At 44.3% G+C, this 25,280-nt stretch overlaps 1 protein-coding gene across 1 annotated transcript; it reads right to left on the bottom strand.

The window, feature by feature from the left end:
- Positions 1-9,924: 9,924 nt before the first annotated feature.
- On the bottom strand, positions 9,925-13,508 carry LOC135528848 (acidic leucine-rich nuclear phosphoprotein 32 family member E-like). Its single transcript, XM_064957894.1, has 7 exons — positions 13,318-13,508; positions 11,929-12,078; positions 11,555-11,677; positions 11,281-11,440; positions 11,135-11,170; positions 10,900-11,015; positions 9,925-10,513 (listed from the first exon to the last, which is right to left on the bottom strand). Exons 1-7 carry the CDS (start codon positions 13,369-13,371, stop codon positions 10,388-10,390), a joined length of 765 nt encoding a protein of 254 aa, XP_064813966.1. The 5' UTR covers positions 13,372-13,508; the 3' UTR covers positions 9,925-10,387.
- Between the last annotated feature and the right edge of the window lie 11,772 nt (positions 13,509-25,280).

Below are 25,280 nucleotides of genomic sequence, written 5' to 3'. Positions count from 1 at the left end.
CAAGGTGTTGTGCCTTAGGAGTGAAGAGATGCTTCATGGGAGAGCCTACATGTCACGGATCCTCTGGAACTTTCATTGCGCACACCTTGCCCTTATTCCCACTGATTGTATTTGTAAACTCAGGAAAAAAATAAACATACCTTTTTTCAGGACCTTGTTTTCCAAATAAATCCAAATAACATCACAGATCTTCATTGTAAAGGGTTTAAACCCTGTTTCCCATGTTTGTTCAATGAATCATAAACAATTAATGAACATGCACCTATGGAACGGTCATTAAGACACTAACAGCTTAGAGACGGTAGGCAATTAAGGTCACAGTTATGAAAACTTAGGACACTAAAGAGGCCTTTCTACTGACTGATGCCCAGGGTCCCTGCTTATCTGCATGAACATGCCTTAGGCATGCTGCAAGGAGACATGACACCTGTGGGACAGGCACAGGATGGCAACAAGAACTGCCCGAGTTACACCAGGATCGCACAATCCCTCCGTCAGTGCTCAGACTGTCCGCAATAGGTTTAGAGAGGCTGTACTGAGGGCTTGTAGGCCTGTTGTAAGGCAGGTGTGCTCTTCACTGACAAGTCGCGGTTTTGTCTCACCAGGGGCGATGGTCAGATTCTGGTTTTATCGTCAAGGACTGAGCGTGACACCGAGGCCTGTACTCTGGGAGCGGGATCAATTTGGAGGTGGAGGGTCCATCATGGTCTGGGGCGGTGTGTCACAGCTTCGTTGGACTGAGCTTGTTGTCATTGCAGTCAATCTCAATGCTGTACGTTACAGGGAAGAAATCCTCCTCCCTCATGTGGTACCCTCCCTGCAGGCTGATCCTGACATGACCCTCCAGCATGAGAATGCCACCAGCTATACTGCTCATTCTGTGCTTGATTTCCTGCAAGACAGGAATGTCAGTGTTCTGCCATGGCCAGCGAAGAGCCTGGATCTCTGGGATCTGGCGGATCGGAGGGTGAGGGCTAGGGCCATTCCCCCCAGAAATGTACCGGATCTTGCTGGTGCCTTGGTGGAAGAGTGGGGTAACATCTCACAGCAAGAACTGGCAAATCTGGTGCAGTCCATGAGGAGGAGAATCACTGCAGTACTTAATGCAGCTGGTGGCCACACCAGATACCGACTGTTACTTTTGATTTTGACCCCCCCCCCCTTTGTTCAGGGACACATTATTCAATTTCTGTTAGTCACATGTCTATGGAACTTGTTCAGTTTATGTCTCAGTTGTTGAATCTTGTTATGTTCATACAAATGTTTACACATGTTAAGTTTGCTGAAAATAAACGCAGTTGACAGTGAGAGGAAGCTTCTTTTTTTGCTGAGTTTATATATGTCCTTTGTTTACCATGGTGCTGTCAATTATTGTTACAATGTCCGTTGGTGCGTGTGAGTACCTGTGCTGTGTGTTTGGGCTTTCGTGCCATTGTGGATTGCGCAGATGATTACAGGTCTCGTCCCGTGTGATAATCATTGTGCGCCAGTGTTATCTATTCAAGGTGCTCCTCTCTCTTTTGTTTGGGTTTCAACCTTGTGGTTTTGTTACTTGCTTGTTTGGTCTTCGTTCCGTGCCTTTACACAGCACGCCGTAATTTGGTGCGTAATAAAAAAAACTATTACGCATTCCTGCGCCTGTCTCCCAAATCATTTATATCAGCGTGACACTATATCTCTGGAATACTACAACTGGCAAAAGTTTGTGATGATTCATACGCCATGACACCTGCAAAAGATGCTGTGCTCTAACCTTATTGCAGGACAATATGCTACTGGCCAATATTCCTGAGCTTGTCATTCATACAAGTCTGCGTCATGTGAAGAGACCAGGGGCTCTATTCAATCTGCATTGCAGGATTTCTGCTTTACAGCGTGATTCAAATTTTAAGGCAATGTTCTCGCTTTAGTGGAGACTACATTCACGGTAAAAGTTGCATATGTTGGCTCAATCTGAAACAACCTTTACATTTCTATTGAGGAATCTGCAACACTTCAGCCATACAGACTGAATAGAGCCCCAAGTCATGAGATCATTGGGCGCTATCATTTATTTTTTTTACATTGGCTTTACATTTTGTTTTGCCTAGCTATATCCAAGCTCATTTGATTTGACTTTGCTTACATCTGATTTTGCCTTGAACTATTTGCAACTTCCCTCACCCCATCAGAAGATGATGTATTTTGTGAATGTGCTCTGTTGTGTTCAGTGGGGATTTATTTTAGCTTTGATCACCATGGAGATTTGGGTGTGATGGGGTGAGATTGTGTTGGGCTGAGCCTCCTGGTCCAGGGGAGAGGAGAGGAGAGGAGAGGAGAGAAGGAGAGGAAGGGAGAGGACATGAGAGGAGGAGAAAGGTGGAGAGCAGGAGAAATGGGAGAGGAGAGGAAGGGAGAGGAGTAGAGGGAAAGGAGGGGAGAGGAGACGCCCTCCAGCTGCTTGGCCTTTGTACCCGTCTGACTCTGCTCCTCTCTAGGGGATTCAGGATGCTAGGAGCAGTGGGAGGACACAGGCAGTGTGTGTTTGAATGTATGTACATGTATGTGTATGTGTATGTGTGTGTGTGTGTGTGTGTGTGTGTGTGTGTGTGTGTGTGTGTGTGTGTGTGTGTGTGTGTGTGTGTGTGTGTGTGTGTGTGTGTGCGTGTGTGCGTGCGTGCGTGCGTGCGTGCGTGCGTGTGTGTGTGTGTCTGTGTCCGTGTCCGTGTCCGTGTGTGTTTAATTCTAGGGATGCGTTCTGCTGATACACTCCTTTTGGGAGATTCCCTTCTTTGCTGTGTCAGCAGTCTGTCAGAGTCTTAAAGACAGCCGAAGCTCCAGCGAGGCCACTGACCTCCTGTAAGTGTGCACTGGCTTGCTTCTGTGTGTGGAAACGGAGAACGATTTGTTAAGAAGAAAATAAATCACAAATGCCCCATTGACAACCATACATAATTGATGCATAAGTTAACCATGCTTAGCCATGTGCATATGGAAGGTAGGCCGGCAGACAAAAAGCCCAGTGTAACTGCAGCGGCTCAGGGGGAAACCCTGCCCCCTAAAAGCTGTTTGTCCATATAAGGCATGGAGCAGCCCGAGCACTGTGATTTGCTGGCTTACAGACACAGTGAGGGAAGAGTGGAAGGTTAATGCAGGGGTGGGGTGTGTGGTGTGTGTGTGTGTGTGTGTGTGTGTGTGTGTGTGTGTGTGTGTGTGTGTGTGTGTGTGTGTGTGTGTGTGTGTGTGTGTGTGTGTGTGTGTGTGTGTGCGTGCGTGCGTGCGTGCGTGCGTGCGTGCGTGCGTGCGTGTGTGTGTGAGCGCGTGCGTGTGAGCGCGTGCGTGCATGCGTGTTTTGTATTTGTGTTGCGATGAGGGAAGTAGCTGAGGACCAAAAAACAAACATCAATAATAAATTGATGATCAATATAACAGTGTGTACGTATAGTGATAGCAGAAGTTATGTGAAATCAACTCCACCATGTACAGCAGCATGTGGATTTATGGGAATGTGCGTTAACATGCAGTAGTATATATGGCCTAAGTGTATATGGTATGTGTCTGTGTGTGATTCCAGGCCAGAGGGGATTTATGGGGCCTGGGATAGCTATAGAATGCATGATGACAGAGTTACGTAAACTGCAGTGGACAATGCCTCCATATGATCAGAGATACTGACTGATGAAAGAGTCCATCAGCCACCTGACAAGGCCATGCTCTATACAACCTCTCTTTCCTTATCTATCTCTTTTTCTCTCTCTCTCTCTCTCTCTCTCTCTCTCTCTCTCTCTCTCTCTCTTGTTTCTCTCTCTCTCTGTGTCTGTCCTTCTCTCTGTGTGTCTCTCTCTCTGTGTGTCTCTCTCTCTCTCTCCCTGTTTCTGTCCTTCTCTCTGTGTCTGTCCTTCTCTCTGTCTCTCTCTCTCTCTCTCTCCCTCTCCCTCTCTTGCCAGACAATGTTAAGTGGTGCTTCCTCCCAAACTGGACAACAATGACAGATCTAATGTCTGTGCTATTGTGTGTTGCTGTGAATTATTCAACAGCAGGCAGACAGCCTTAACCCTCATCAGCTTTCAAACAGTAGTATCGCAGTGTGGTAATGTTGTTTTCAGTAAGCATTTCTTAAAGACACAATCCATTGTCTTTCTGCTAGTGTAATGTGTTGTGTTTTATGGATTATTATTCTGTGAAACCAATTTCCTCTTGTTTCCAACTATGCTACTATAAACTCCCCTTTCAAAAGGTGTTGGGGTGACATATTCTGATATATTCTGATATATAAAATCTATAAATTGTTGTGTATTGTGATAACATTCTGATTTAGTGTGATCTCTTGTGCATGTGATCATCACACAGTATCAACTTCAAACAGCTCCCTCAAACAGTCCACAGAGCGTCATTCATCATATCACTGAGTAATGATACCCCTGGATGCCTCCACTGAATGAAGTGGCCTCTATTGCCCTTGGAAGTGCCCCAGTGGAGCCCTAAATGGGGGCACTTGTGCCCTGGTGATCTGCCCACCCCTGCATGGCCCCAGGCAGGAAACATGGAGGCTCAGGGACAGGGGTGGTGAGGGGTACTGACTGACCCTGACATTGGCCATGCCATGGGGGGAGTCATCCTGGAGGTCACCCTGGGTCACCTTGTGGAGTCTGCTTCTCTCTGCTGTTACAGTGCCTTCCTCTGTCCAGTCCACTGATGATGCAGTGTGTCTGACGGCTAGGGAGACAGAGGGTAGGGAGGTGGTGGTGGTGGAGGAGGGAGGGAGGGAGGGAGGTGGTGGTGGAGGAGGAGGGAGGGAGGGAGGGAGGGAGGGAGGGAGGGAGGGAGGGAGGGAGGGAGGGAGGGAGGTGGTGGTGGTGGAGGGGGAGGGAGGGAGGGAGGAGGGAGGGAGGGAGGGAGGGAGGTGGTGGTGGAGGAGGGAGGGGAGGGAGGAGGGAGGGAGGGAGGGAGGGAGGGAGGGAGGGAGGGAGGAGGGTGGAGGGAGGGAGGGGGAGGGAGGGAGGGAGGGAGGTGGTGGTGGAGGGGAGGGAGGGAGGGAGGGAGGGAGGGAGGGGGAGGGAGGGAGGGAGGGAGGGAGGGAGGGAGGGAGGGGATAGCCCAGCAGATGTTACACGCAGACTTGACAGACGCTTTTGTGACTATGGAATGCGTTCAAAAGCGTGATGACTTATGATCCCCGGCAGGATTGGGCGCTGGGCTGGCTGAATCCCTCCGATGAGCAGGGAGAGGAAGAGATGGATGGTATGTGATTTGGCGCAGGGCAGGCAGAGGCGGCTGGTGGGTGAGGAGGCGGCGGCTGGTTGGTGAGGGAGGGGATGAGGGGGGGAAATCTCTCATCTTGCTGATGAGCGGTGCTGCCCGGGGTGAGCCAGCCGTGGTGGGACATGCCACCTTTTAGTGTGGTGCTGCCCAGGGTGAGCCAGCCGTGGTGGGACATGCCACCTTTTAGTGTGGTGCCCTACTCGGATCGCTAAGCTACTCTGTCTGTCACTGCCAGCCACAGTTCACCTCAATACACTGGGCTTTGATCCCTCTGGCCTGGGTATTAGGCCCCATGACCTAGCTTTTGTTGTACTGGGGTGGATGTACAGTATTAACAGATGTTGAGACGGATCACAGAACACCACCATTATCGGACTATGGAGGGGCCAGGGATGATGATAGCAGATAGCTACACAGCATTACACAAACAGGGCTAATCAGTCATATGCTTTTAACTAACAAAATCCTGCTGATTTAGTATTTAGAGGCAGTGGGTACTCTTCCTGGTGTTCAAACAGGAAACAACACAACAAATAATATACATAGTTTAAAGTTTTCAACCATACTACTATAAACTCCCCTTTCAAAAAGTGTTGTGGTGACATATTCTGATATACACTGAGTGTACAAAAGATAAAGAACACCTTCCTGATATTGAGTTTGCACCCCTCCCCCTTTTGCCCTCAGAACAGCCTCAATTCTTTGGGGCATGGACTCTACAAGGTGTCAAAAAGTGTTCCACAAGGATGCTGGCCCATGTTGACTCCAATGCTTCCCACAGTTGTGTAAAGTTGGCTGTTAGTCCATTCTAAATACACACGGGAAACTGTTGAGCGTGAAAACCCAGCAGTGTGGCAGTTCTTCACACAAACCGGTGCGCCTGGCACCTACAACCATACCCGGTTCAAAGGCACCTCAATCTTTTGTCTTGCCCATTCATCCTCTGAATGGCACACATATACAATCCATGTCTCAATTGTCTCAATAATTAAAAATTATTCTTAACCTGTCTCATCCCCTTCATCTACACTGATTGAAGTGGATGTAACAAGTTGCATCAATAAGGGATAATAGCTTTCACCTGGATTCAACTGGTCAGTCTTCGTCTGGAAGATCAGGTGTTCTTAATGTTTTGTATACTCAGTGAATATAATATTATATACAGTACCAGTCAAAAGTTTGGACACACCTACTCATTCAAGGGTTTTTCTTTATTTTTACTATTTTCTACATTGTAGAATAATAGTGAAGACATCAAAACTATGAAATAACACATATGGAATCATGTAGTAAGCAAAAAAGTATTTTAGATTTGTCTAAGTAGCATTTTCTCAACAAGCTTCACCTGAAATTATTTTCCAACAGTTTTGAAGGAGTTCCCACATATGCTGAGCACTTGTTGGCTGTTTTTCCTTCACTCCGCAGTCCAACTCATCTCAAAGGACCAAAGGACAGATTTCCACCGGTCTAATGTCAATTGCTTGTGTTTCTTGGCCCAAACAAGTCTCTTATTCTTATCCTTTAGTAGTGGTTTCTTTGCAGCAATTCAAACATGAAGGCCTGATTCACGCAGTCTCCTCTGAACAGTTGATGTTGAGATGTGTCTGTTACTTGAACTCTGTGAAGCATTTATTTGGGCTGCAATTTCTGAGGTTGGTAACTCTAATGAACTTGTACTTTGCAGCAGAGGTAACTTTGAGGTACAGGTGAACCTGTAGCCATATTACTAGCATTTGACATGAGTTGCTCTCTAGGCTTTATAGGAATATGACTCTGAATATCAATAGCAATACCTCTCTTGCCGTTCCTGTCTCTTCTGTAGATGTTATAACCATATATTGCTACCACTGTACCATCAAAGGAATTATCTAAGTGAGTTTCAGATATAGCCAGTATATGAATGCTTTCTGTTGTTAGCAAGTTGATTTCATTAACTTTGTTTCTTAGGATACATGTTAATGTGAGACATTTTTTGCACTTTTCTGGGAATCTTGATTGTTTGCATTGCTTTACTGGGATTCTTATCAGAGGAAGACATGACAGCGATATTTATATTAGAACTGATAGCGCAGGGTTCACTGTTCAGTGGGCTTCTTGCGATGGCAAAATGTCGCAGTGCTAACAGTATAACTCAGGTTCATAGGCACATGATTACTGCTGATAATAGCTGTCAGATTGACAGAAGCATTTAGAGTAACATACATTTGGTTACTTACATTGTGACTGCCAACACCCCTGGGAAAATGTCCATTTGCAGCAGCACGACGACGACTCAGCAACACAATAGTAGGGATAGTCTGAGCAGGGCTTGGGTCACTGATAAGTCAGTGTCTCAACGCGGCCTTGAAATGGGAGAGAAAGAGCCCAGGCACCAAGATGACATGGATGGACTCTAACGTTCCTGTAGAGCATCTTCTCCCACCAAAAGTTGTGTATAAAAGTTATGCCAACAAAGCTTTTATACTGCAATGCCAGTAGCCTGCTGAATCGTTTGCTGCCGCAGCCCAGCGATAGCACTGGGCCTGGAATAACCGCACGCTTTTTGCAGTCTTTCAGAGTTGAAATGAGTTTTTAAAATCCCAGTTTCAGCAGTTCCAAGCTAGCCCTCCTAATGTTGTTTGACCCCCCCATATGATTGTCTAAAACACAACATCTGATTTTATCAAAACAAACACATCTGTGCAACATGAAAACAATTCAATCTCCCTGTGGTTTGGTAAAAAAAGATGACACCTATTTCAGAATGTACTTTTTTTTACTGCTCTAATTACTTTGTTAACCAGTTTATAGTAGCAATAAGGCACCTCCAACTAACAGCCCTTAGTGGTATATTGGCCATATACCGTAACTCTGGCCTTATTGCTTAAATATAACTTATGACTCATGAGCTTAGTTCAACTGTCATACCCATCAGAACCCAAAATAGCTTGTTTTTCAATGCTTATTAACAAAACTATATTAGGATATTATGGATGATCCTTAGCTTTGTATGAATTTGAGGTGTGACATTACTCCAACCCCATCCCTCAGCTTTTTACCAAAACAAGGGTAGTGCAATGTTAGCTTCAAATGCTGATTGCCACTTGAAACGTAAAACCTAATTTACAAAAAAATGACGGCTAGCTATGTTCTTTAAAAAAAAATATATATTTGGGGCTTTTAAGTTTCATTCAGCACTGAAATCCAATGCAAAACATAATGAAGTGTCAGAGTTGAATGTTGCCAGGATTGAGGTTCTGGGCCTTCAATGTTAAACTGCAGGCTATAGCACCACCACCTGGTTCATGTCTTCAACTGGCCTCTTCAGAGTTCAGACCTACTGGTGGGTTACACATCCAATAGATATCAGAATAAAACTGACCCGTGACCAGAAACAGTTATTAATCTGGAGGGTCAAAGTTAGTACTACGCCCAATAAATAACTTGATGGAAAAAAGTTAACATAAGAATTAACAGAATTTATTTTTTTATTTAAAAACACTTCAGAAGATTAATTAACATAAATTCCAAAACATGACTTTCTCAACAGCTGAGGCCAAAAAAATAAACCAATGTTGAGCGTCGGGGACTGAAGCTTTACATCCTGACATGTGCTTTGTGTTTATTAAAAAAAAAAAAAGGACAGATATTGCATGTTAAAAAAAAACACAAAAAAACAAGCAAATACTACACAGAAAAGATAAAAGGTCTATTTACATAGTCATACAAGTTTAAAATCCTTGCACAGTAAAACCATAAAACTCCAAACAGAAAAAAAAGGAGACAAAAGTTTCTCTCATTGGGATATGACACAAGTCCAGGGTACCAAGTTGGATTCAGGACAGAAGAGACCATTAACTGTGTTCCTGCTTATCACCAGGTCCTTCTGAGAGACTGGGTCCACCTGAGCTTTAGAATGTGACTAAACTGGTCCAAAATTACCTCTGTGTAGCCTGAATACGAATTAGCTCTTTAAACCCACCTCTTAGGGCTTCTTTGATGACGATCAGAGCTAGAGTAAGAGACCTGAAAACTACATTACCCAGAGATGTGAAAACTACATCACCCAGAGTCATCTGCAGCCCTAGCACAATACATTAAAAAAATAAAACTTACAAATCAGCTGTTTGCGGAATTAAAAGTGAATTGATGACACTGCGATCGGACAAACTTTAAAGGTATCAAATCCCAGGTCCTAAACAAAGTACTTAGGAAACAGTCAGCAAACCCTACAATACAGCGCAGGTAGGGTACATATAGTGTAGGCGAACAGATAGGAGGGGCTAACGACTCACTAAGGTTCCTTTTTGCCCGGGTCACTGCTAAACAGTACCTGTTGGCCACGTGTAAACCAGTGGAGGCTGGTGGGAGGAGCTACAGGAGGATTGTAATGGCTGGAATGGAACCGAGTCAAACGTGTGGTTTCCGTATGTTTGATGTGGTTGATACCCGAGTGGCACAGAGGTCTAAGGCACTGCATCTCAGTGCTAGAGTCGTAACTACAGACCGTGGTTCAATTCCAGGCTGTATCACTATTGTAAAGTGGCTGTTCCACTGGATGTCAGAAGGTGAATTCTATTTGTAAGTCGGATAAGAGCGTCTGCTAAATGACTTAAATGTAAATGTATCACAACCGACTATAATTGGGAGTCCCATGGCGGCGCACAATTGGCCCAGCATTGTCCGGGTTAGGGGTTGGCCGTCATTGTAAATAAGTATTTGTTCTTAACTGACTTGCCTAGTTAAATAAATGTTACATTTTAAGCCATAACAATGAGCCTGTCCTCCTATAGCTCCTCCCATATAAACCTTACTATCAGCCAACCAGACAGCACATGGATCTTTCGCTTGACAACTAAAGTCTTGGGAGAACATGGCATAGGAGACAATCACAACAAGATAGACTTGAAATGGGCCACTACAACTTCTCAGAATTAAACATCACCTTGTCTGAATGCTATAGCCCCTACCCACATGTCATGTTTCAAAACCACATTCCATTTTATAATTCCAACCCGCTTTTCTTTTTGTATGGAACATTTACAAAACAAATTAAACATTTAGATTCTACAGTAATATATGGTATACAAAAAAAATAATTCACAAACTATTTCCTGTTCCTGTTGTTCTAGCCTAGTTGTGATCCCATGCTCTGTTACAGGAGGGGCTAGTCGTCATCCCCATCGCTGTCATCTCCCTCGTCCTCTGCGTCCCTCTTCCTTTTCTCTCCCTGGACTCCTACTCCATCCTCTTCCTCCTCCTCTTCAACATAGTCATCATCATCTTCCTCATCCTAGGGCCAGAGAACATTTCAAGCAACATGACTAGGAGTTCTTTTCCTGTAGACCTTTTAGAACCAACATACCAACAGCTAGAAAGCAGCAGGTGGCGGTAAGGTCGTGGTAATCCCCTAACCAAAAGTAGCAGGTGTAGAAATATACCTGAGCGGAGTCCCTACTTCTATGTTAAGGGGAAACTGAACATAGGTTGAAAATACTCCAACCCCGAAAATCTGAAAGATCCTCTTTCTGTCAACACCACCAATCAATAGCTTTCTATCAACATGTAGAGTCAGGAAATAAATGGTATGTCTCCTCTAAGACACTTGGACTATACACTGTCTCGTGTGTATCCTCTAAGAGACACTGTTAGCTGCACACGGGTTTGATGAATGATTACCTGAATGCCATCCTTCATCAGGTAGGACAGCCCCACCTCTTCGCCCTCGGAACCCTCATCATCCTCATCATCGTCGTCATCCCCATCTCTGGTGGGGCCAGCTGTGTGCTCGTCATCTGTGGGGAGGACAACATTGGGTTAATTCTTTGTAATGGTCTTGGACAAAGGCACATGTCTTAAGTTTAACCTCCCAGCCTGTCCTCAGTCCGTCCCCTCCCAGCCCTGTGTTGCTCACCATCATCCGCCTCTGAGTCTAGCCCCTCGTTGTCATCTGTGGGGAGGACAACATTGGGTTAATTCTTTGTAATGCTCTAGGACAAGGGCACACGTCTCAAGTCTTTCCTCCCACCCTCATCACATCCCACCCCAGCCGTTACTCACCATCGTCAGCCTCGGAGTCTGGCACCTCGTTGTCTTCGTGGTCATAGCCGTCCAGGAAGGTGACCTGGGGCAGCAGCTCAAAGACACTCTCCCTGTAGTCCTCCAGAGTGGTGATCTCACAGCTGTACAGGTCCAGACTCTTCAGGTTCTTCAGGTTTTTCTGCAATCACAATGTGATGCTGTTAAGATTCTGTAATAACGACTGTGATTGGAATCCATTAAATGGAATGTATTTTGTTGGGTCTACCAGGTGTGTTTATAGGGGTTCCCTTACCAGAGGCTTCACAGTGCTGAGCTCCTTGATCTTGTTGCCGCTCAGGTTGAGATACGTCAGGTTGGGACACTTCTCAGACAGTTGGTCCAGACCTCCAACGATCATGTTATCACTGATCTCCAGCTGAAGAGGACAGATATTGATTCATCTGAAAAAAATACTACTTTGGCAAGTATCATATAGTATATAGACAAAAAAAAAAATTGCTTAATATCTTATGAGTTGTCCACTTGTCTACTGTAGTATGTGGCTAGACGGATTAATTTTAATACATTTTTACTTGCATTACATGTTTATTTTTTATGTGGGTGAACCATCTTGACCTCTCCATGACCAGTGGCAAAATAGGATCTTGGACCGAAGATGATGCTCACCTTGAGCAGTTTTGGCAGGGAGGGCAGCTTAGCCAGGGAGGTGAGCCCCACGTTGACCATGCTGAGGAACTCCAGCTCCTTGTAGTCATCTGACAGCCCTTCCACCTCTCCATCACTGGACCGACAGTTGTCCACCACCAGCTCAGCCACCTGTGGAACAATTTGAATTACTGGTAAATGATACAGAATCATTGAGTTTGTTTTTATGAACTTGTTGCTATATTGTGCAAGAAATAGAGAATATGAATAAATGACGTAGCATACGAGTATTCGTTTTGAAATACGCTAGATAATGTCAACATCCTTCCTGCCTGCAACTCCCCCTCATCATACTAAAGTTAGCTCATGATCAGAGTGCGCGCCGCCACTATCCCAAGCCAGAGAAGTCATTAATTGTTACTGTCGCGGGAACTATAGCTAACTAACGTTACAAAGTAACACTAGCTACTAGCGGACGTAGTTAGCTAACCATACAGTAACGTATCTTGGTGAGGTTTAAATTGTGTGCTATTCATACCCCTTACAAAGTCAACGGCTCAGCGTATAGCAATTGGCCAACACTTTCATAGAACTTAAAATCAACCGATGCAACATTTGATGCACGAAGAAGTGTTAAAGAACGCAAGGCTACAAAGTAATTATCCGCACAACGATGGGCGGCATTCAGCACAACTTTACCTTGCAAAACGCCACGCGGGCGCATAGGTTGCACGAAGTGCATTCCAAAGACGGGTAGTTACAATATGTACCTATGTGATTGATAACCTTGTATTTGCGGAGAAGGCAAACTCAGTTAGCTCGCTGTTTAAAATACCAAATAAACACTACTTGCACACAAGCCACTTCTATTCAGTATGCGCAAACTCCATTGTGTTTTTCAAAACAACTCGTGGAGCTGGTCGGCTCTACGCTAGCAAATCCAATGATAATTTATTATAGGGCATTTCTGGCTAACTAGCTAGGCTACTAAAGTCCATATAGGCTACCAATAGTGTTTGATAATTCTTAATATCGCCATTATTTGAGTTGGGAAAACTTGAACTCCATTAACTAATGTTACCGGTTAGGAGTCTAGCTAGCCAGCATTGGCGCTAGCTACATGTAGCTAGCTAGCTGATGTCCTTGGTAGCGCTAGCTCAGCCAGAGCAAGTCGCGCCACCATCAAGGTTCTGATCCCATTTAATTCCGAATCGATTTCTATCGCATCCTCGTTATGGTAACCACCCATATGTGATTTATTATCAGATATTTTGTTGGCACATCAGTTGTATATTATAAGTTAGCAAGCTAAAGAGTATCGAGCTTCGTCATTTCGCATCCACCATGGTTGAGTCGTCATCCTTCACAAAATGCATTGGGAAATAAATAAATAAAAACGTTATACTATACCTCGGCTGGGGTCTTGTTCCTCAACTCCAAACTGATCCTCTTCTCCATCTCCATTTTGAAGACAAACGAAAGCACAAAATCAAAGGAAAAATGAAAATAAAAAGCCGACCACTCAAGCGTTCAGTCACTCCAACCTTCTTCTGTCTATGACTGATAGGCGATAACCAAACCACCATGTTACCTCGCACCCAGCCCCTTTCTAAGACACGCCTTCGTCAACATGAATATTACGTTTTTCTGTTTTTAATCATGGTATTGGGCCAGCTATGCGCCATTCAACAGGGACCGCCAAACTTTACATAATATGGCTTGGTGGTAGTTGTAATTGGTCAAGATTGCGTGGTCATTTAATACAAGTCAACCAATGAGATGATTAATACCACACTTTTAAACTTAGGATGCGCCCCCTCTTTGTTCTCATTGGCGCCATTATCAAGTATCGACAGTTGATATAATGCTGTGTTCATAACCAAGTGGGGAAAGTGGTCATTTCTAGTTGAGTAGTTTCAAATCAAATTGTATTTGTCACATGCGCCGAAATGCTAACTTACAAGCCCTAACAAACAATGCAGTTAAAAATAATAATAATTACAGAAAAATAAGAATTACAAATAATTAATTTAATCCTTTATTTTAATAGGCAAGTCAGTTAAGAACAAATTCTTATTTTCAATGACAGCTGATGAACAGTGGGTTAACTGCATGGTCAGGGGCAGAACACCTGGGGATTTGAACTTGTAACCTTTTGATTACTAGTCCAAAGCTCTAACCACTAGGCTACCCTGAAACCCCATTAAAAGCAGCAGCAAAATAACAATAACAAGGCTATATACAGGGTACTGGTACAGAGTCAATGGCACCGGTTAGTCAAGGTAATTGAGGTACTATGCGGTTATGAGTTATTAAAGTGACTATGCATAGATAATAACAGAGAGTAGCAGCAGTGTAGGCGGGGGGGGGGCAATGAGTCTGAGTAGCCATTTGATTAGATGTTCAGGAGTCTTATGGCTTGGGGTAGAAGCTGTTTGGAAGCCTCTTGGACCAAGACTTGGCGTTCCGCTACCACTTGCCATGCATTAGCAGAAAGAACAGTCTATGACTAGGGTGGCTGGAGTCTTTGACCATTTTGAGGGCCTTCCTCTGACACCGCCTGGTCTAGAGGTCCTGGATGGCAGGAAGCTTGGCTCCAGTGATGTACTGGCCCGTACGCACTACCCTCTGTAGTGCCTTGCTGTCGGAGGCTGAGCAGTTGTCATAGCAGGCAGTGATGCAACCAGTCAGGATTCTCTCGATAGTAAATACTAGTTGAATGCGTTCACATGATTTTAATTTGTTGAGAAATGCCGATTGGGTAATGTCAAACAAGCTGCGTCAACCATAAACTAAAAGTACAGGTATCATGCTCGCACACAAAATATAGTGTTCAAAAAGCATATTAATAGATTGCTTTTTCTAAATAATATTTTTTGTTGTTGCATTAAACTGCTGAAAATGCTGGTGATGTCAAAGATCATTAAGTGGGAGAAGTTGGCGCTCAGGGATGATATAGGAGTTTTCACAGATTACCAGTTCGAGAGGCGTTCAAGTGTACTGTACGGAAATCAGTCCATTTAATTAAACACATTAGGCATTAATCTATGAATTTCACATGACTGGGCAGGGTTGCAGCCATGGGGAGCCAAGACCAAAATACGTTTTTAGATAAATTAGTTATTCAATTCTCTGGCAACAAAATACCACCTTTCCAAAATTGGACATTGCGGCAAAAACAAGGTGTGCCTGTGTAATGATCATGCGGTTTAATCTGCTTCTTGATATGCCACATCTGTGAAATGTCCACTAACAGCGGTGTAACCAAATAATAAAGCTTTTTTGTGCATATGGAAAAATTCTGGGATCTTTTATTTCAGCTCATGAAATATGGGTTTATATTTTTGTTCACTATAGAGTTTTCCCAGTATGTGGACTTTCCAATTGTTAAAAACAAAATGTTCTATAATAAATGTAAAAATCCACATTTTGACTCTATGAAAATGCATTAGCATTTTGATAAGTTACCAGAAGCTCTTATCCACTTGACTTTACAGTCAGTGCATTCAAGGCAGGTCAGACAACCACACATCAAAGTCATTGCAAGTAAAACTTTTCTTGATAAACATCTATCAGCAAAGTCTGTGCTAGTAAGAAAAGACAAGTATTTTATATGATTACATTTTTAAATGTGGTCCTCTGTGGCTCAGTTGGTAGAGCATGGTGGTTCGATGCCCGGAACCAATCATATATAAAAAATGAATGCATACTGTAAATTACTTTGGATTAAAACATTTGCTAAATGGCATATATTATTCGATATGAAATTAAAAGCTAAGTAATCCACCCTACTTTCAAAACAAAGTCATTGAATGCTAGGCTTGGCAAGCCAGGCTAGCCTGGTCCCAGACCTGTGTAGGCTATTGCCTATTCCATTCTTTCATGCATGACAATGAGTAGCAACTGCGAGGAGTGGCATGATGGCACAAAAAGACTGAAACACAGGCTAAAACCAAGCTTATTATGCTGATTTCCCTCCAGTGTGGCAAAAGTGTCTATTGAGCTTCACTATCTTCCTTCATAGTTCCCTGTGACGCCCCCGCTCCATTTCAACACTAGCCTAGTTCCCAGTAGGAACCGATGCATATAAATTATAACTACACAATTTACTAGATGAGGTATGGCATCTCTTCCTTATATCAATACTGCTATTAGACAATATTCATTCCATTTTACCCCATGTATCTCTATTTGATGATGTGTTGTACTGTGTTTATGTTGTAGTATCAGTGATGCTCACTAGATGTCAGGCAACACAATGTAGTGGGCTGATGGACTAAACTGCCAGATGGTCATCTAGATATCAGGCAACAGATAATATTAATTACATTTTACCCCATGAATCTCTATTTGATGATGTGTTGTACAGTTGTACATTTACAGCCTTGTGTTTACATCACTTTAAAATATCTGACAGCTTGCGACACCATCTCCCATCTATGACTGTGCCTTAGTCCCGATTCTCCAATATATCCCATTTAGCAGACGCTTTTGTCCAAAGCGACTTACAAGTCGGCTGGGGCCACTACTTTTACATATGGGTGGTCCCAGCGGGAATCGAACCCACGACGCTTGGCGTTGCAAGCGCCATGCTCTACCGACTGAGCCACACAGGACACTTTTGCGTGGGGGGTGTGTGCAAGTGCACACTTTGAGAAGTGTGGAGAATCAGGGACGCACAGAGCTTGACCCCTAAAGGGTCAACGACAGGTCATGGGTATGCCTGATGATGTAATGATAGGCCCTTGAATTATATTAGAAAGGGGAACCCCACTGTCTATGGACTGGAGTGGGAGGTACTGTATGTAACATTTCGACAGCCCCGGGTCAAGCCAGTCTTGAAACACGTCAGGCACATGAAGCAAGCTTCTCATGACCTGGCTCTGCCTGGTAATACCAAGCAAGGGAGGGGTTATTTTACAGCGTAGAGCTTTTTCAACACTTTTTTTCCTGAAGATAATGTGTCTGTCCATAAATTGCTCTGTCTTGTATCTCACACAGAGAGATGAGAGTGTCCGAGCCCTGGTTAATGCCACAGTGAATACAGTGCTGCATCCAGATCACTTCTAGAATATACTTTATCACCCCTCCTTTGTAACACATAGCAGCCATTAGTAAATGAATAAGTAGCTGAAGTCATAACTTTGTTAAAAAACACAAAACACCATCAGAAAAATACAACGGGTACACACACAACACACACACGCTCGCACACACATTTTCCTACTCAATTGATGGCTTGTTTTACTCCTCCTAGAGACTGTTTCCCAGCACCTGGGTGTCAGTCGTTTATGCCATGACCCCTGCCCCTTTGACCACCAGGCCATTTCCATCAGTGTGACTCCTTCCAGATGTGTGTTACAATGGCTGCGGTGGTTTTCATGGACTGTGGTTTTCATAGAGGGAGCTGAACACACTGCTCATGGTTTACTGACGGAACAAACAGCTTTGTCAACAGAAAATCCCACTGATGACAGGATTCAGTGTGAACTGTGCACTTTCCATGAGTGCAGATGTTAGCCATCAGTGCAAGTCGCTAGTCTTTAGCTTGACATGTTAACACTGTCTCCTTCTGAGCACATGGCACTGCTGAGCCGTGTCTGATTCCTGATCAGTTACAGGATGAGCTTGAAGAGCACTGGGTCCAGTATGGGAGAGACATTGCATTGCAATTCCAAATACACAAACTCCTATGTAATCCCAGAGAAAATTTGTATTTTTGTACTGTGGTTTCTGAGCCAAAGATGAACATTGAACACACAGTGCATGTTTGAGCACCGTTTGTGTGCCCACTTGCTCCAGACGGCAGATTTAGAAACCTACAAATTCTGGCGTGGATTTGAGAGTTTTACCCCAAGTCTTGGTCTCGGAGTCCACAGTCCATTAAGACCACATAGAAAGTGTTACATAGTCAAAGGCATATGTCTTTGGAATTGTAGTTAATGGGAAGATAAATACTCACGTCACTGTGCATCAACATAGACATGCATCTGAGGGGAGGCGTTCTCAGGGCTCAGATGCTGGGCCAGATGTGTCAACATGTCCCACATCAACTGGTCTAGTAGGGAGTGAAGGTAACAGAACCCAGCCGTGCTTCAAGCAAGGGCAGAGGCTAAGGGGGAATGAGCCTATCTACACTGAGGGTACAAAACACATGCCTTTGAGCGGGGTATGGTAGTAGGTGCTAGCCGCATCGGTTTGAGTGTGTCAAGAACTGCAATGCTGCTGGGTTTTTCATGCTCAACAGTTTCCTGTGTGTATCAATAATGGTCCACCACCCAAAGGACATACAGCCAACTTGACACAACTGTGGGAAGCATTAGAGTCAACATGTTCCTAATGTTTTGTACACTCAGTGTATATTGTCAAGAGCCCCCTAATCATAGACCTGTCCACAGGAGCTGCTGAAGACGGCAAATGACCCTAGCGCCATCACCCAATACCAGTGGAGGCTGAGGGGAGGAAGGCTCATAATAATGGCTGGAATGGAGTGGAAGGGTGTGAATGAATGAAAACCATGTGTTTGATACCATTCCATTCACTCCATTCCTCTGTGACTGAGATAATAAACCTGTGGGATGTGGTAATTGATGCTGTGTATTTTAGTGTGACGTGTGTTCATTTATCAACGTGGAGACAGTAATAATATACCTTCTGGGTTGATCATCTCTCCCCTTCATTCTGCACAGTGTTTGATACGGTACATGTGAGTAAGTAGAAGTGTATGTAAACCACTTACATGCTAGGATATTGGAACTCAAATGGTGTCCATAGCAACATACAGTGTGTGTTCTTTGACCTCAGTAATGCTTCCCCTGTTCCCATTAGGCTGCATTGTCATTATTAATTTGCTAGATGCTGAACAGAGATGGTGAAGAGAGAGAGAGATGAAAAGCAAAGGCCCTGGGACAGAAAGATTTCCAGGATGGTGGAACAAGTCTTTCTCCAGTAAATCATACAATTAGATGTCTCATTTGGGGACTGGTGTGAATATTTCTGCTGCAGCATTTCGGGCACTCATTGTCCAGGGATGTGTGTGTTTAGTAGGGTGGTGATTTAGGTGGTTGGATATTAGCTGTAATGTGGGAGTATGTTGGCTCGCAGGTGTTTGAAAAGGGAAAGTCCATAATTCTCAAAAAAGTGCAAATCCAAGTAGTAAAAATGCTGTAGATTTTATTTATCCTTTATTTTAGCAGGGAGTCCCATTGAGACCAAAGCCTCTTTTTCAAATGTATAAAATGCTCAACATTCAAACATACAACGTCATAAAAACATACAATGAGTAATTTAAGAAGCAAACAATAAAAAGATTGAAAGATGAATACGAACAGTAAGACCAAAAGTCCATCATAAGGCGGTTTGGGATGGAGCAGTTTAGTACTTCCTGTTATATTTCAGATTCTATACTGGACTAAGACTAAGAGAGGTCCTGTATGGATATACAAATAATCATCAATGCACTATTGTCCCTCTGCCAAGTCAGAAAGCACTACAAACATACTTTTTCATAGGGTAGTCAATGAACAGGCTCAAGTTGGGAAAATTCCATCATATGACAGATTCTAAATGATTTAGGCTACCAAATCAGCCCCTCACCCTCTCTTAAATTCAATGCAAACAATCCATCAGTTTGTCAATAAGGTCTTTCATATTGCATGGCATGACCGATTCTTCACCATAGCCGCAGGCCTAGATAACACTGTTTTGGCATAGATTCATCTGCCTTCAATGACTCATATTCCAGCAGCACTGGCCTTCTTTGTAGAGAGTGACTTCAAAGACTTGTTGAGACAGAGCCCTGTTTGAATAACAAAACCATGTTGCCTGTTTGGCTGAGGCTTGTCAAATAGAGATTCAATGATAAAGCAGAGAGAACTACGGTCACTGATGGGTCTGCTAACCTCCAAAGACTGAATCTGGTCAAGTGGTTACGACCCTTATCACAAAAAGCCTACCAATAATGCAGTGACACAGACCATGGCATGGAATGTTATGGGAGGAGCAGGAGGGGCAGGAGGAGCAGGAGGGGCAGGAGAGGCAGGAGGAGCAGGAGGGGCAGGAGGGGCTGGAGGAGCAGGAGGGGCAGGAGAGGCACTTAAGTAGTAACATAATCCAGAGCCTTTCCACATGTGTATCTGTGTTCTGTGTATCTGTCAATTGTTTTTGAGACAGAGAGAAAGAGGAGAGACAATGTGTCCTTAGCTTACCTGTGATGTAATTTACACCAATGATCGCTTGGCTGGCTACAGAGATGAATATGCCTTTATGCCACTGTTCACGCTTCAACGATCTCATGACAGATGTTCATCACAATAGTAAGGTTGTCTTGGAGAAAAGAATAGAAAGATAATGTGAGAAAGAGAAAAAGAAAGAGGGCGCAGAGTTCAAAAATCAACCAGCTGTTAAATGTTACTTTGACTTGATGAGCAGTTTTCCACTCAGTAAGTGAAAGACAGATGTCTGGTCATACTGTATTTCTCTCTGTTATGACAATATCTTTATTGTCTCCAACCAAATCCATGAAATACCAACTCTCAACACTATTTGAATGAGATCATACCAAATTTGCCTCAGCCTGTAAGAATACATTTTGAGCAGGTTGACATTCATTGTCATGAGTCTTGCCCTGGAAGCAGAACTGAGCAATTTCCCGCGAGATGGGGCAGCTGCAAAATTGTCTATATTGTAAAAAATGATGGAAACCAAAATTAGCTTTTAGCTCTTAATTTAATATTAGGGTTAGTCATTAAGGTTAGAAGTGTGGTTAAGGTTAGGGTTAGTCATTAGGGTTAGAAGTGTGGTTAAGTTTAGGGTAAGTCATTAGGGTTAGAAGTGTGGTTAAGGTTAGGGTTAGTCATTAGGGTTAGAAGTGTGGTTAAGGTTAGGGTTAGTCATTAGGGTTAGAAGTGTGGTTCAGGTTAGGGTTAGTCATTAGGGTTAGTCATTAGGGTTAGTCATTAGGGTTAGAAGTGTGGTTAAGGTTAGGGTTAGTCATTAGGGTTAGAAGTGTGGTTCAGGTTAGGGTTAGTCATTAGGGTTAGTCATTAGGGTTAGAAGTGTGGTTAAGGTTAGGGTTAGTCATTAGGGTTAGAAGTGTGGTTAAGGTTAGGGTTAGTCATTAGGGTTAGAAGTGTGGTTAAGGTTAGGGTTAGAAGTGTGGGTAAGGTTAGGGTTAGAAGTGTGGGTAAGGTTAGGGTTAGAAGTGTGGGTAAGGTTAGGGTTAGTCATTAGGGTTAGTCATTAGGGTTAGTCATTAGGGTTATTCTTATGACTTTGTGGCTGTGCCAGCTAGGGACCACGCTGCAGAGCTGCTCCATGGCAAGATTCATGAAAATAAATGCCGACCTACACATTGAGGGTGGAATGAATGTTGTGAATAATAAGAACCATAACCCAGGGCATCAAACGGATACATTTTGTACTGTTTTCTCTTTGTTATCAATGTGCCTTGTGTTAAGAACACAACAACAACATGCAGAAAAATGCAGACAAGTTGAGACTGTAACTCTGGTGTCATCACTTCTTACTGGGGACGGTTGGCACCAGTTTTGCAACCCAGCCTTGACATCCCCGGGACACCGAATTCTCCTCAACAACTCTTTATACCTTCCACGATGGCTGCCGTGTCAACGGTACAGATAGACATAGCACCCATGAGGCTTTCCCTCATCAGCTACACAGATTACATTAGATACATTTAGTAGTCACAGGGAGCTGCCAAGTGGTGGCTATTCAGCTGCTTGATGGTCTGGGGGTAGAAGCTACTGGCCAGTCTGACAGTTTTTATCCATGATGCTCCTATACTGCCCACGTCTGAGTGATGGAAGCGGAGAGAAGGGTGGCTGAGGACTAAGGTCCTAGAGGATCTTCTTGGCCTTCCTGCGACACGTGGTGTTGTAGGTGTCCTGGAGGGCAGGCAGTGAGCCCCCAGTGGTGCATCGGTCTGAGCGTACCACCCTCTGTAGAGCTTTGCGGTCAGCGGCGAGGGAGTTGCTGTACCAGGCTGTGATGCATCCCGGCAGTATGATGTCTATGGTGCTCCTGTAGAACACTGTGAAGGCCCTCGGGGACAGAACACATTTCTTTAGCCTCCTGAGGTTAAAGAGTGGCTGTTGTGGTTTCTTCACCACGGTGTCTGTGTGGTGAAAACATCAGAACTGGCAGCTTCTTAGCTGAGGCAGCTTTATCATGGTCATTTTCCATAAGCAGAGATGATGTCTCTGTGGCTCATTGTTTTAGCTGTCAGTGGGGATTTTCTTTAGGATGGAATTTCAGCCGGGCTCGTAGTGCTGTAGCATGGCCAGCCCAGGTGTCATAGAGCTGCAGGTCATGTTGGTGGTTTAAGCCTGCTGTTTAGCTATTAGCAGCAATTAGGCTGGCACAGTGAGCATTCAGGTTACCAGCCCTTCATGTCATACCACGCCACTCTGCATGGTCTTTCTCCCATGATGAGGGTCCCCACTGTTTGGTTAGTACTGCTGTTGGCCGGTGGTCTTATCTGTTCATGTTTTGTCTCCCTGGGGCCTTGGAATTACCAGTTATAAAAATATAGATCGGTACAAAACATGTTTTATTCATCATCCTGTGCTGCAGAGGGCAGAGAGAGGAATTAAGATATTATTTCATATCGAGTGATAAACCCTAACACCACCTCCCTGTAGAATAATAAACCCTAACCCCACCTCCCTGTAGAGATATAAACCCTACCACCACCTCCCTGTAGAGATATAAACCATACCACCACCTCCCTGTAGAGATATAAACCATACCACCACCTCCCTGTAGAGATATAAACCCTACCACCACCTCCCTGTAGAGATATAAACCATACCACCACCTCCCTGTAGAGATATAAACCATACCACCCTCCTGTAGAGATATAAACCCTACCACCACCTCCCTGTAGAGATATAAACCATACCACCAACTCCCTGTAGAGATATAAACCCTACCACCACCTCCCTGTAGAGATATAAACCATACCACCACCTCCTGTAGAGAGATATACCATACCACCACCTCCCTGTAGAGATATAAACCATACCACCACCTCCCTGTAGAGATATAAACCATACCACCACCTCCCTGTAGAGATATAAACCCTACCACCACCTCCCTGTAGAGATATAAACCATACCACCACCTCCCTGTAGAGAGATATACCATACCACCACCTCCCTGTAGAGATATAAACCATACCACCACCTCCCTGTAGATAGATAAACCATACCACCACCTCCCTGTAGAGATATAAACCATACCACCACCTCCCTGTAGAGATATACACCATACCACCACCTCCCTGTAGAGAGATAAACCATACCACCACCTCCCTGTAGAGATATAAACCATACCACCACCTCCCTGTAGAGAGATATACCATACCACCACCTCCCTGTAGAGATATACCATACCACCACCTCCCTGTAGAGATATAAACCACACCACCACCTCCCTGTAGAGAGATACACCATACCACCACCTCCCTGTAGAGAGATATACCATACCACCACCTCCCTGTAGATAGATAAACTATACCACCACCTCCCTGTAGAGAGATATAAACCATACCACCACCTCCCTGTAGAGATATAAACCATACCACCACCTCCCTGTAGAGAGATAAACCATACCACCACCTCACTGTAGAGATATAAACCATACCACCACCTCCCTGTAGAGATATAAACCATACCACCACCTCCCTGTAGAGATATAAACCATACCACCACCTCCCTGTAGAGAGATAAACCCTACCACCACCTCCATGTAGAGAGATAAACCATACCACCACCTCCCTGTAGAGATATAAACCATACCACCACCTCCCTGTAGAGATATAAACCATACCACCACCTCCCTGTAGAGAGATAAATCATACCACCACCTCCCTGTAGAGAGATAAATCATACCACCACCTCCCTGTAGAGAGATAAACCATACCACCACCTCCCTGTAGAGAGATACATCATACCACCACGTCCCTGTAGAGAGATAAACCATACCACCACCTCCCTGTAGAGAGATAAACCATACCACCACCTCCCCTACCACCACCTCCATGTAGAGATATAAACCATACCACCACCTCCCTGTAGAGATATAAACCATACCACCACCTCCCTGTAGAGATATAAACCATACCACCACCTCCCTGTAGAGATATAAACCATACCACCACCTCCCTGTAGAGAGATAAACCATACCACCACCTCCCTGTAGAGAGATAAACCATAACACCACCTCCCTGTAGAGATATAAACCATACCACCACCTCCCTGTAGAGAGATAAACCATACCACCACCTCCATGTAGAGATATAAACCATACCACCACCTCCTGTAGAGATATAAACCATACCACCTCCCAGAGATATAAACCATACCACCTCCTCCTGTAGAGAGATAAACCATACCACCACCTCCATGTAGAGAGATAAACCATACCACCACCTCCATGTAGAGATATAAACCCTACCACCACCTCCCTGTAGAGATATAAACCATACCACCACCTCCCTGTAGAGAGATATATAAACCATACCACCACCTCCCCTGTAGAGATATAAACCATACCACCACCTCCCTGTAGAGATATAAACCATACCACCACCTCCCTGTAGAGAGATAAACCATACGACCACCTATAAACCATACCACCACCTCCCTGTAGATATAAACCATACCACCACCTCCCTGTAGAGAGATAAACCATACCACCACCTCCCTGTAGAGATATAAACCATACCACCACCTCCCTGTAGAGATATAAACCATACCACCACCTCCCTGTAGAGATATAAACCATACCACCACCTCCTGTAGAGATATAAACCATACCACCACCTCCCTGTAGAGAGATAAACCATACCACCACCTCCCTGTAGAGAGATAAACCATACCACCACCTCCTGTAGAGATATAAACCATACCACCACCTCCCTGTAGAGATATAAACCATACCACCACCTCCTGTAGAGATATAAACCATACCACCACCTCCCTGTAGAGATATAAACCATACCACCACCTCCCCTGTAGAGATATAAACCATACCACCACCTCCCTGTAGAGATATAAACCATACCACCACCTCCCTGTAGAGAGATATAAAACCATACCACCACCTCCCCCTGTAGAGATATAAACCATACCATCACCTCCCTGTAGAGAGATAAACCATACCACCACCTCCCTGTAGAGATATAAACCATACCACCACCTCCCTGTAGAGATATAAACCATACCACCACCTCCCCTGTAGAGATATAAACCATACCACCACCTCCCCCCTGTAGAGATATAAACCATACCACCACCTCCTGTAGAGATATACCACCACCATACCACCACTCTCCTGTAGAGAGATAAACC

The sequence above is a fragment of the Oncorhynchus masou genome, unplaced genomic scaffold, assembly GCF_036934945.1.
Source record: "Oncorhynchus masou masou isolate Uvic2021 unplaced genomic scaffold, UVic_Omas_1.1 unplaced_scaffold_1048, whole genome shotgun sequence".
In the NCBI taxonomy this organism is placed as follows: domain Eukaryota; kingdom Metazoa; phylum Chordata; class Actinopteri; order Salmoniformes; family Salmonidae; genus Oncorhynchus; species Oncorhynchus masou.
Note: the sequence above shows the minus strand (reverse complement) of the source record. Positions and strands in the feature narration are given on the sequence as shown.